The sequence below is a fragment of the Falco cherrug genome, chromosome 3 (assembly GCF_023634085.1).
Source record: "Falco cherrug isolate bFalChe1 chromosome 3, bFalChe1.pri, whole genome shotgun sequence".
Lineage (NCBI taxonomy): Eukaryota > Metazoa > Chordata > Aves > Falconiformes > Falconidae > Falco > Falco cherrug.
The window spans coordinates 92,484,694-92,497,212 of NC_073699.1; the positions used below are offsets into that span (position 1 = coordinate 92,484,694).

Sequence of the window (12,519 nt, forward strand, 5' to 3'; positions counted from 1 at the left end):
TGAACTGAATCTTTTAGTGAGCACTGCTGTGCTGAGATTGATGGCTCTTGAATAAAATGACCGATTTCAGTGGACTTCTTCCTGCATAAGGGTTAGGGATACTGAAGGGCTATTTATCCCATCTTATGGGTCATTGGGACTGTAACAGCTGAAAGTAAGTCTCAGGCTTCACCAGATCTGGCTGATGAAAAATGGAGTTAATCAACCCAATTGGAAAAAAACACAATCAAAATGCTGCCCTACTGGCGTGTCTCCACTAAGATAAAAGAGTAAAACACTTTGTCTCCACTACAAAGGAGAATAGGCATAGTATTACTGTATTATCCTGCTGCATTAAGTCTATGCAATATGTGCAAATTGTTATCCACAGAGCAGTTTTCCAAGCTTGTTTCTTCTCCATGAGTTTGTGTTTGGCAGCTCTTAATTCCTGAAGTGCATAAACTTCTGCTTAAATGTCTCATTTGTATTGATTTGGTCTGAATCCACAAAGGAGTCATCCTTCTGCTTAGTAGCTTAAAATTTGAAGAGAATTAGGAAAGTGGCTAGGACTAACATTATTCAGTTAGTTTTATCCCTAGTATGGAGGGGTGCATGATGGGGAGAAGCCTCCCAAAAATGTTTAATGAAAATATTTTGCCAGGTATGATTTTTTCCCCTCCTCTTTAAAGCATGGTAAGACATCCAAAATCTGCATGAGAGGAAGTAGTTATGGAACAAAAAAGTCTCAGGAAAAAAAGTTATTTGGAAAGCCAAATCTCTTTTAAAAAATGCAGTTAAAGTCAGGGCCCAGTCCGAACCAGAATTCATGTGCACTTCTGCTCGGGCTGGGGTTTCCACCAAGCACACAAAGAAACTGCGGAGGGGTTGCAGCAGCCATCATGGGATGTTTGCAGATCCTCTGCCATGCCAGTGAGCAGACTATTATGCTCCTTGTTCAGCTGGGCTTTCAGTGCCACTGACATAATTTTTACCTGGACAATGTGTACAAATACCTCTAGTATCCCAGACTGCACCCATCCAACAAACAGCTACTCTGGGTGATGTAGGGCTGAAAGAATAGGGCTGTGCAAAAGTGTTGGCTTACTGCTGATGTGTCAAATATCAAAAGGAGAAAGGCTTTGTCTCTCTTCTGTCATCCTGATTTATTAGACGTTAAGAAAGACAAAGTACCCAGACATAAAAACAGCGCTGTTTTGGGCAGGTCTGCGAAATGGTTAATGTGCTTGTTCCACACAAAAATGTAAAGTGACGGTTCTCTGATTACCTGCTGCTGGAAAGTGTTTGGACAGGTGCTGTGTTTCACCAGCCGTCTGTCACAGCTGACAGCCCGGATTTATGGCTGTGCACCGGGGCTGGCCTCCCCCCGCCGCCGGCTCCGGCCCAGGTCCCGGCCCCGGCCCGCCAGGGGCTGCGGGCAGGGCCCTCCGCCCCGCTGCTGCCCACCTCGCCGCTGCCCGCCCCGCCGCTGTCCCCCGCCGCTGCCCGCCCCGTAAATTCACGTGCGGGTGACCAGACTGCTCCATCGCCCTTGCTCGGAAACGCGGGCACGGTCTGCGCAGCATCGCGAAGGGGGCGATTTCCAGCCAAAGGCCAACAGGGGGAAATTCGCCCCCGCCTCAGAGGCTGATGCCCAAGCAGGAAGGAGGCGGCGGGGAAGAGCCGACCCCTCGGCAGGCGGAACCCCCCAGCCCGGCCGCCGAGGGGGGCTCCGGGCACCGGCGGTACCTGCCCGCCCTGCCCCCGCCTCGCCCGGCAGCCACGGGGTCCCCTCACACCCTGGCCCCACCTGCGGGGGAAACCGAACAGACACGAGGGAAGGACACAGATACCCCTGATACTGTAGTGTGGACGTAACGTTTCCCGCCGTATCCAAAAACCGAGATTCACAGAACATAAATACTTATTAACAAGGCACGTCTCAAACTTTGTGGGCTCTTTTTTTTTCCTTTTAATGCAGATTTATGTTTTAATGAAAAAGGGACTTTTCTAAAAGTAAAAAGCGGAATGTTACCCTATCAAGCGGACTTTTACACACGCATTCATCCCTGCTCACGCTTACGTACATGCGATTAAATACCCGCTCGTGGCTGTAATAACAAATTCCACTTTCCGTCAAGGTGCTTATAACATACCCTGAAATACGACCATTACAGATCGACAAAACCAAAATACATTAACAGTTGCATACTGAGGGCTCATGTGGACTCATATGAAGACAAAGATGTTAGAATACGAGCTCGAGGAAAGGGTAGATTATTGAAGGGTAGATTATTTGCACAGAGCCTTGAAGGCAGAACGATGTCGAAATAGTGCGTGCGTGTGTGTGTGTGCATGCGTGTGTGTACATAAAAACCAATTCCTTCAAGGGTTGGATTACTTCATACATTAGTCACTAATCTCTCGCAATGTTCTGATGAATGTTATGGTCTGAACTAAACACACCATGAAATCTGCTTGAGCTTTATTGAAACAAGTCGGTGTTCTCGCCCGCGGATCGTTCTGTTTGAAGCTTTCCTTGCCCAACACACCTTCGCTATTCGGCGTGAGTTTTGCAAGTAGGGTTAGAAGCTACTCAGAGGCTGAACCCCGGCGCTGAGGGAAAAGGAGGTGGGGGAGAAAGTCCAGAGTCCGAAATAAGAGTAATTAGGAAAAAGAACAACCAGCGCCCAAAACTCTGCTTGTCATCGTTTGCTTTGGTGATCCGTGCTTACAGGAGACTCGGAGTGGGGAAAAGTCCGCCAATTCCATCCTTTTTACAATTAAAATAAACAAACGAACGAATAAGCCCCGGATTGTCATGTCGGTGTTTGTTTAGAGCTCTTCGAGTTCGGGGATGCCACTAAATGGTAATTCAGTACCACGGGCAGTTAAAACCCCATCCCTCCCTTCTTCTGACTCGGTCGTTCGGAGGCTTTCCTGACCGCTTCTGGCAATACGGAGCAGCCTCAACATGAGCAGCCTTGACATAACACCCATCGGGAGAAGGACACGTGTGTCCCCTTTTTATTCCCATCCAATATTCCATAGCGTTCACCCTCCCGCGGGTGCCAGGGGGGCTGCCTCCAGCAGAAGCAGCTGGAGCCCGGTCATGTCAGCGACCTTCCTGAAGTGAGTTTTCTTTGGACCAAGAGATGACAACAGCATTACGTTTCGTCTGCTGTCCTTCGGGGAAAAGAGAAAAAGAAGAGGGGGGGGGGGGGGCGGGGGGAATCAAAAAAGGCAGGCGGGTGCCCAGGACTTCCTCAGGCTGCTCCCAAGCCAGCCTGCGAGTCTGCCTGCTGCAGACGGCCAGCCTTTCTGCCGAGCTGAGCATCGGCGGGGAAACCTGACTTGACTCGAGGAATTGCAGAGGGTTTCCAACCCTGGCAGCAGCCCAAGAGGAGAACTCCTCTCACCTCCCGTGGTCAAAATCAGGCGGGCCCGTCTGTGGCACCTCTACCTCGCCCGGTGGGGAGGCAGGGGCCGGCAGCCCGGCGGCCCCCGCAGCCCGAGCGCTCCCCGGCCCAGGCTGTCCCACGGCCGGCTCCCCCCGCCACGCCAGCACAGACAGCACGCTCTCCTTGTTACCGTCTTTATTCAGGGGGCAGCTTTTATTCGGGGGAGAGGAGAAAGAGAAAAAAAAAAAAAAAAGGAAAAAACACGGTGCCCGAGCGTCAATAGAATGCACACGCACATATGTTATATACAAACACAAAAATAAGATACGAAAAAAAATTACTTTTCTCTTCCAGTAGCAGTGGTCTTGGCCTTAAATGCACAACGCCAACCAGTACAGGAGACAGTGCCTGACGTTTCCTTGAGCCCTTTCCCCACTCCCGCCCCCTCCCCCGAACAATAATTAATTAAAAAAGCTGCACTCTCTTTTGTGTTAAAAACACTACTTTTATAAATAATTTAATGTCCTCCCTTCCCACGAAATGCTAGTTGCCGGACAGGAGAAAAGGATTCTTTTGGCACAGTGATGCATTGCTTTGCAGTACAGACCTACGGCTCCACAGCAGCCCCCGGCCCCCCTCCCTCTCTCTCTCCCTGCTCCTCCCGGCCCCCATCCCCGCCCCCCTAGTGCACAGCGCATCCCCCGGCTGCCGCCACCGCGGGCATCCCCTGCTCCGCTGCCCGCGGCTTCGGTGGCAGGAGATGCGGGGACAAGAGGGGGGACAGAAAGGAGGTGGTGAGGGAATGGCTGAAGTCAAGTAGTCTCAATGAACAGTAAGAAGCACTTGAGGCTCATGGCTATGTCCAAAACGACAGCTGTTTTGATTTTTTTTCTTTTTTTTTTTTTTTTTTTTTTTTGGTTTCAGTTAAACCCACTGTCATTTCACTAAGGCACAGTCACCGCGGCTTTTGCGTGGCGGCTTTGGTCGCCTCTGGAGTTAAAGTGCGGGTTCCAGAGCCTCCTCCTTTCCCCCTCCCCGCCTCCCCGGGCAGGCCCCTCGCAGAGGGGGAGGAGGGGGCTCCATTAAGCCAGGGGGGTCTCCACGGCGTACGGGCGGAACGAGGCCGAGCCCCCCGCCGCCGGCTGCGGCGGCCCGGCCAGCCGGAGGGGCCCGTAGAGCGGGGAGCCGGGCGGCCCCCTCCCGCCCTTGGGAAGGGCGGCGGGGAAGAGCGGCGGCCGCGGCCGCTCCGCCGGCGGCGGCTCGCCCTGGGCCAGCGCCTGCCGCCCGCCCCCCAGGAGCAGCGGCGGCGGCTCGCCCAGCCCGTAGGCGCAGAGCTGCAGGAGGCCGCCGCCGTAGAGGGCGGCGGGCGGGGGCTGCGCGGCAGGTGGGTAGGGGAGCAGCGGGTAGGGGCCGGGCAGCAGGTGCGGGGGCCCGGGCGGCGCCGGCCAGAGGAGGCGGACGTGCGGCGGCGGCTGCGGGGCGGCGCGGGGCCTGGCCGGCCGCCGGAGGAGGCTCTCGATGGCGAAGGAGCTGGAGAACTTGGCGCCGCCGCCGCCCGCCGCCCCCGCCCCGCTGCCCCCCGCCGCTGCCTCCTTGGCGGCGGCGCCCGGCGCGCAGTTGCAGGGTGAGGAGGCGCAGCAGCACCGCGGGGAAGCGCCGGGGGACGCGGCGCCCGCTCCGGCCGCCTCCTGCGGTGGCGGCGGCGGCGGCGGCGGGGCGGCGGGGCGGGCGGGCTGCGGCGGCGGGGCGGCGCGGCTGAGGCGCTTGCGGCGGCGGCGGAAGACGCCGTCGGCAAAGGTGTACTCGCTGCTGGGGTTCAGCATCCAGTAGTTGTCCTTGCCCCAGGGCCGCGCCGGGTCGCGCAGCACCTTGACGAAGCAGTCGTTGAGGGAGAGGTTGTGGCGCACCGAGTTGCGCCAGCCGGTGTAGGCGCCGCGGAAGAAGGGGAAGCGGCTCATCAGGTAGTCGTTGATCTCGGCCAGGGTCAGGCGGCCGCCGGCCGAGTCGCGGATGGCCATGGCGATCAGCGCGATGTAGGAGTACGGCGGCTTCGGCCGCCGCGTGTAGGGCTTCCCCTTGGCGCTCTCGGCCGGCGGCGGCGGCTGCGGGGCGGGGGGCGGCGGCTGGGGGTGCCCCGGCCGCCCGGCCCCGCCGCCCGGGCTGTTGGCGGCGCAGTCGCCGTCCGAGCCCAGCTCGCTCTCGGCCGGCGCCGGGGAGAGGGAGCCGCTGCCTTCCTGGTCGCTGCCGGCGCTGAGCTTGTCCTCGTAGTGCTGCGAGAACACCTCCAGCTTCATGGCGGCGGCGCCGGCGGGCCACCCCGCGCCCCCGCGGCTCCGCTGGGCGGGCGCGACCCCCGCCCCTCGGCGCAGCCCTCAGGGGCGGCGAGGCGCCCCGGGGGGTTTGTGCCCCCGCGCCGGCTTGGACAGCTCCGCGGCAGCAGGCAGGGCGGGCGGCGCTGGGCGGCGGGCTGGCCTTGGGCGGCCGCCCCGGGAGTCGCTGGCGGGGGGCTGACCGCTGGCCCTTGGCCCCTTCCCGGCCGCTGGGCGCTGCGGACGGGCGGCGGTGCCCTGCCGCCCTCGGCGGCGGACGGGGCGCTTCCTCCGGCTTCCACCTCCTGCTCCCCCCGCCGGGACGCTCGCTTGCTCTCCGCCCTCCTTTCTGTCCTGGCTCTTCACTCCCGCAGCTCCATGGGGCCGGAGGAGAGGGGCGAGGAGGCCCCCGCGGAGCTGGTGCGAGCGGGCGGCTGCCGGTGCCGGCTGCGCTCCGCGCCCCCCCGAGCCCGGTCCTCCTCGGGGCCGCTGTTACCGTTCGGCGCTGCCCCGGCGCGGGGAGAAGCTCTTGCCGGCCGTCGGGGTTACTCCTGGCTCTGGGGCTCCGGCCCCCGTCAGCGCCGGGGCGCCGGGCTGGCTCCTCGCTGCGGCGCGGGCAGCAGCCGGGTTATTAGGGTTATTAGTGTTATTGTCATTATCTCTCTCTTCCCCTGTGGTTCTGTGTCTCTCCACCACTTTCAGACCAGCCCATTATAACGCCGGCGAGAGGCGGAGCCAGGACGAAGATCTGAAAGGGTGGTGGGTGGAGAAGCAAGGTAGCAAAGGTGGGTATGCGCTAATAAGCCGTATCAGGGCCGTAATTAGCTGAGATGACAGCGAGGTCTTGTTGGAAAGTTATTTTACGAAACTTGTTTGTATTTTCTCCCGCCTGGTCCCTCCTCTTCCCGGGTATTTCGAATGGAGCCGCAGCTCGGCGCGACGTCGCAGAGCCGGGCCCGCCTCCCAGGTGTAAAATGCACACTGGCTTGTAGGTGGCAGAGCAGAACCTGTTACGTGCCGTGATTTATTTTAATAGCGCCGTGTACTGCAACAAGTTGTAATGTGACAGCTCAACAACCTGCTGGAAAATAATACACGGCTTCGCAGTTGTGAATTCCTAATGATTTATGTAGCCTGACAAAGTCGGTTCAGCCCGGGCCCCCCTCCCCTTCTGTCATAACCACACCTGGTGCAGGGGTAAGATGTGAACAGGTAGGCAAGGCTATGGGCTTTTGCTACGAGAGAATTAGTCTAAACTTTAACCTTACTTTTAAGTGTGTTAATGTACATACAGTAGCGTTGCGTGATCCCTTCCGGATGGTGCGTTTGTAACCTCTCTGTTACAACTGTTGCTCTCCAATAAAATCTTCTATTGTGGTTTTGGCTTTCTTTTTTTAAAACAATGACTTTGTTTTAACTTTTTTTTTTTTTTTTTTTTGTTCTCTCACATTGTGGGTCTATACATTTTCCATAAAACCTAGGACAACAAGTATTCTGTAATTTTGCCTAAACACTTTCTAGAAAAATTAATTTTAATTTTTGGGTTTGTTTTTAGGTTGAAGTTGTCAGCCTCTTACCCTCCTTCAGAGGTTTTGACTCTTTCAACAGTCTGCTAGACAGAACAACCCAACAAAGAGAGCTGTGTGGCAGTAGCTTCTCTGAAAACTCCTTGTTCAGTCCTATCCTGCTCGCTGTTCAAAGTCAATTGCAAAACACCATTTGACTTCGTACAGCAGTAGCACTAGCGTCTGCAAAACAATAACAGAACAAAAACATCAGCAGAAATCTAGTGTCATGCTTATATATTATTTCTCATATGTACACTTTGAATTTTGTGTCCTGGAGAAAGAGTTGGGTTGCTCCATATTTTTCAAAAGCAGTCTTTCTAAATTGGACCTTATTTTAGAATAAATACTTAGTGCAGAGTCACTCTGGTTAGGACTGTGCTGTTGTGGTCTGGCTCTTAAGGAGTGTTGGAGAGGAACATGAAAAAAGGCAGGTTTAAAAGACTAACAGAAGAAACAAACAGCACTGCTTTCTGCCTTGATCTCTCTTGAATAGAATATACATTCCCATACACAACTGCATTTTGTTGCAAAGCTTTGCCCTTTCTTCAGTTTGCCTGAAACTTAAATAGTAAATACTGAGCAATGAGATGTTCTTCTGTCCTTCTGGTTGTTCTCATGCTAACTTTAGTAATAATAGGTTTGATGTCTTCCTGTTGTCACTATAGCTGTACCAGTTCAGAAAAGCTGGCAATTCAGAAAGACAAAAATAAGAGGAGGGAGACCTCTCTTGGTTCCTTGTTGTTGTTGTCTCCATGTAATGTAAACGGAGATCTTTCAGTAAAGCGTTGCATTAGCTGTAGGTGCCAATGTTTGTGTTTAAGGGTATGGGAAAAAGCTACCATTCCTTCCAAAACTTGTATTTTCTAAGATGATGCCAACGGTGAGGGTAGGTTTTTTCCTCTTCCTGCTTTTGTTGTAAATAGCAGTGAAGTAGCGATGATTTGCTAGCTTACCTTTGATGTTTATTTTATTACCGTTCCACTATTTGTGTGGAAAATGTACACATTGTCTCTTATCTTTATTCAAAGAACTTAAAAAGTCATTCAAATGCTGTAGGTAAACACATCAGACATAACAGAAGCTTTTTCACAGCCATACTTCAAGACTAGGAGTGGATGGCAAAGCTGGTTTTGCAAGATTTAAAAGGGGACAGAAGCTTGTGCTTAAAATCATACAATTACAGAGATGGCTATTAATGGCTGGGAGCAGGGAGCCTTTTGAAGACCAACCAGCGCTGATACTTGTTGCTGCTCAAGGCCCCTTTGCTGCCTCTGAGCGAGCGCCCGTGGTAAACCGGCTCTTGAAATCTGTGGTGGCTCTTACCTGAGGAATCAGGGGAAGGTGCTTACGTGAAGGGCTGCGGACGGTTTAAACAGAGCCTTCCTGGCCCGAGTGAGAGTGGTGTGAGGCCCGTTGCTATTGCTGCCCATGAAACAACGAGCAAACTTGTAAGAAGTGGCGAAATAGTTCAAGTACTCCCGTCTCTCACCACTGAGAGTATATGTAACCTCAAGTCTTTTCCTGCTATAGTTTTTTAAAAGGCACAGTATCGCCTTCAGGTTTATAAAGATTAACACAATCATCGGAAAAACTGATTCTGTTAAGTAAACTTCACATCAAAAGCACTTTGATGTGCTGTATTATAGCAAAGCCAAACACTCCACCCCCATCACCCCAAGAAAAACCTCCAAAAACTTCTCGCGAAGCAATGTAAAAAAAAATCTGATTCTTTGTTCTAAAATGAAATGTCTCTTCCTCTTCAGAGCTGCATAGCAGGACTTTTTTTGATGTATGACCCCCTCTTTTCCTACCCAAAACAGGTCCTCGTCAAAGACAAAGGGGAGAAATGCGAATGGTTGCTTGAAAATCACACACTCAACTTTGCTTCCCATTTTCTGTAGTATTTGACTCATTTAATCCAGAAATAGTAAGAGCGTGCCAATGGGAATTTGGAGGTAGGGCAGCGTAGTGCTTTGTGGTTTGCTCAAGCTATGAATTCTAAAATTATTCCTTACTAAATGTAGCAAAATGCTACACTGTCTGGTGATTGCGAGTATATTTTTGGTTGTTCCAGTTGTATTGTCTCCATGTTATTTTAAAACCATGATTTGGTTTTATATTTCAGCAAACATTGTGCAAAGGTGTGTCACACTATGGTCTTGCTTTTCTTTTTAAAATCTTTTGATTTTCCACCCAATCCTTTCTTCCCATCTTTTCTACCGTCTGTCCCTCCAGACTGCTAACTAGGTTAGAGAAGGTTTCCAGATAAGATTGTGTAAGCACAAGTGGTCAATAGAAGTCTCTCTGTGGTGACTGGGAAGGTCCTATAGCTGCTGGTAGGCAAGCTTATTTGTACATCTGAGATGTCTGGCACACCAGCTGGACAAAGTACTTCATCATCTCTTCTTCTCCTCCTGTAGCAAGCTGCAGGACTGTGCTGCCTTGCCAGGAATGATGAAACTGGACAATGCAATACACTACATGAACAATAATAGACCAGTTCAAAGAGTTCTCTTTGGATGGGCTGCTCACAGCAGGAGATGTGCCTAGCATGCATAAATGAACTACAGAGTCTGTGAAGGTTGGCTAATTGCACTATGTATATTTTTACAGTTGAAGGAAATCCAGCTAGCGATGGAGCTGTAAGAAAGGAGGTTGGTGGAAATTCATTTAGACCTTGAGAGGAAGAGTTTGATCACTGAAGCAGAATGCATGTCTGCGTGAATTCCCACACTGGGAACTCCACAGATAGGCACTTTTTTACAAGGACAGCCATTCCCTGTGGGCAGAGATTTTCTCATGTCTTTGGCAGGTACTAAGTGCTATATTTACAATGGGGAGTTCCACTTCAACTTTGTTTCATGTAGTCTTTGTTTTCTTGGAAGCTGTTGCTCAGAATGAAATTTTCTCATGCCGAGAGCTTAGTATCACTTCCTCTCTGTGCCTACTTCATGTCCCATAAAAAAGTATACATCTAAGAAAATTTATTTTCTCCAGCGTACTGGGTTGTGACAGAATGGGCAGGGACAGACTTTCTCCTGTGAAGAGGATGGCATTATTGCTGTTGTTACTAATGCTTAGTACCAGAGAAATAATTCCTGGTTCTTATACCATCCTCTCCACTCAGAGATCTCAGAGCTCTCCTATTTTACAGGCAAAGAGGAGTGAAGGGGAGTCCTGCTGGAAATCATCTGGCACATCGGTTGCAACCCTGTCTGTAGAACTGAACTTTTCAGAGCCCTTGTTCTGTGCTGTGTCCACTGAGGTATCCACCACGAGGCCTCATCAGAGGCGTTGGTACCATTTAACAAGGAGCTGTCAAAATGGAGAGTGCTCTGTCCTAAGACTCAGATAATTTATAGCTAATTCTCTCTTTTTACTAGTGTTACATTAAGCCTCAGGGGCTTAAATGGGGCTCTACACCAGTGTAAGGTAAACCTCTGTGGAATATATTGCAGGTCTGCAGTCTGTGAAAGTACATGACATAAAAGCATGCCGGGTGAGGAGGGAGGTTAAGTCAACACAGTATTTACAACATATTTTGTGATGACTTAATTTTGTAACTGTCCCCATAGGCTTTTCTCATAGCTGATTGCCTGGTTTCATTTAACTGCACCAAGAAAGTGAAGAGAAAATCCAAATGGTGGTGGGCTTACAGGTTTGTGGATCTTTTTGAGGACATTATGCTTACAGTAAGAAAGAAACTGGTATTGGAAGGCAGCACAGGTATTGATAAGTCTGGATGTAATTGTCAGGACGGAATCGCTTGCTAAGAGACAGGCAGCGCCGCAATTAGAAGTTAACGCTGTGTTATGTTTGTTATGAAGTTATGATGCAGAAGCCATTTGGTGAAATTCTGTGGCTTTCTGCCAGGAATAGTGAATGTTTCTTGCTACTGGTGCCAAACAAACTTAAAAAGAAACCATCATAGCTTGTTATTGCTGGTACCAGACCAAATATCTGTTGGCGCCAAACTTGGTATTGATGCCAGAGGCTTGCTATCACTGGCCCATGATATGAGGAAACACCGTCTGAGCTGTTACAATAGCCTCTTATTGCTTTCAAGTCCGTGCATTGATGGAGCAGAGTGAACAACTTTGTAAGAGAAGCACAGCAAAATTAACCAAGAGCTGAAGGGCTTTGCATGCGTGGTGGAGTCATTGAACTTTGCTAGCCCTTCCTGGAATACACCTAAGCAAACTCAAAAACACATGTAGTTTACATGGGTAAACAAGTTACTAGAGATATGAAGAGTATGTTTCCATTCAACTAAGTTAAAGTACTATTTATAGCGCTGTGGATTAACAAATGAATCACCTTGCCAATAATATCCCAGTTGAACAGCAATAAGTATTCAACATTCTTACTTCTGGGTTAGGTTTTTTTGGGTTGTTTTTGTTTGTTTGTTTGTTTGTTTTCAAAAAGCTATTTCTGGGATGGAACCCCATGATTTATATAAGCATTAGCCAAATTTGTAAATAAATAAAGGTGTAAAAAATGTCTGGATTTTTCTTTTCCCCCAAGACCAAGTCAACTGCATTATAATATAATCCAGGAGCAGCCTGCTGATGGCCAGGCCTTCCTCTGGCAGACAGGATTTGGCACTAATGCTCCCTAATTTTGTCGGTCTTGTGCATGCTCTGTCCTCCATTTGCTGTTTGCCATTTTCCTTCCCTGCTTCAGGATCTGAATTGTCATCTGTTGAGTCATTTTAATCTAACCCTCTAGCCCCCTGGACAGCTGCAGAACAGTGTTGGTGTCTTTGAAAATCTGGTCCACGCTGCTGCTTGCTTACTCCTGGGACAAGGTAGCGTAGTCACACCAAGGGTACATTTATTACAGTAAGTATTATTATTATACAGGGTGGTGGGGGGCAGGGATTTGTAACCTCCAAACGGTGGTCCAGAAATCAGAAAATGTATTCACCACTTTTCAGATGGTGGAGAAATGCAGTAAAAGCTTGAGGAGCTGGTTCTTCAGTGGCTGCAGATCTGACAAAATCATTAGTTTTGTTGAGTTGCATGGGTTGAGCATGTGATCTCCAGTTCCTAGGTGAGTTCTTAAGGGATTAGCTGAGTTTCAGTCTCTTGAAGGTGCGGGCAAACACAGTGTTGCCTCACACATGTGAAGTTTCTTCCCTAAAGGTGTCAAAGTGCTTTGTGCAGAGGGTTGTTGCTATTTCTGTTCTGTAAGTAAAAGTTCACAGGTTTTAAATGTCTTGGCCAAACTTACATGATCTAAGCTGGGAACAGGACAGGGGTTTAC

At 50.7% G+C, this 12,519-nt stretch overlaps 1 protein-coding gene across 1 annotated transcript; it reads right to left on the minus strand.

The window, feature by feature from the left end:
* Nucleotides 1-4,254: 4,254 nt before the first annotated feature.
* On the minus strand, nucleotides 4,255-5,820 carry FOXQ1 (forkhead box Q1). The gene has a single exon (XM_055705267.1). It carries the CDS (start codon nucleotides 5,669-5,671, stop codon nucleotides 4,460-4,462), a length of 1,212 nt encoding a protein of 403 aa, XP_055561242.1. The 5' UTR covers nucleotides 5,672-5,820; the 3' UTR covers nucleotides 4,255-4,459.
* Between the last annotated feature and the right edge of the window lie 6,699 nt (nucleotides 5,821-12,519).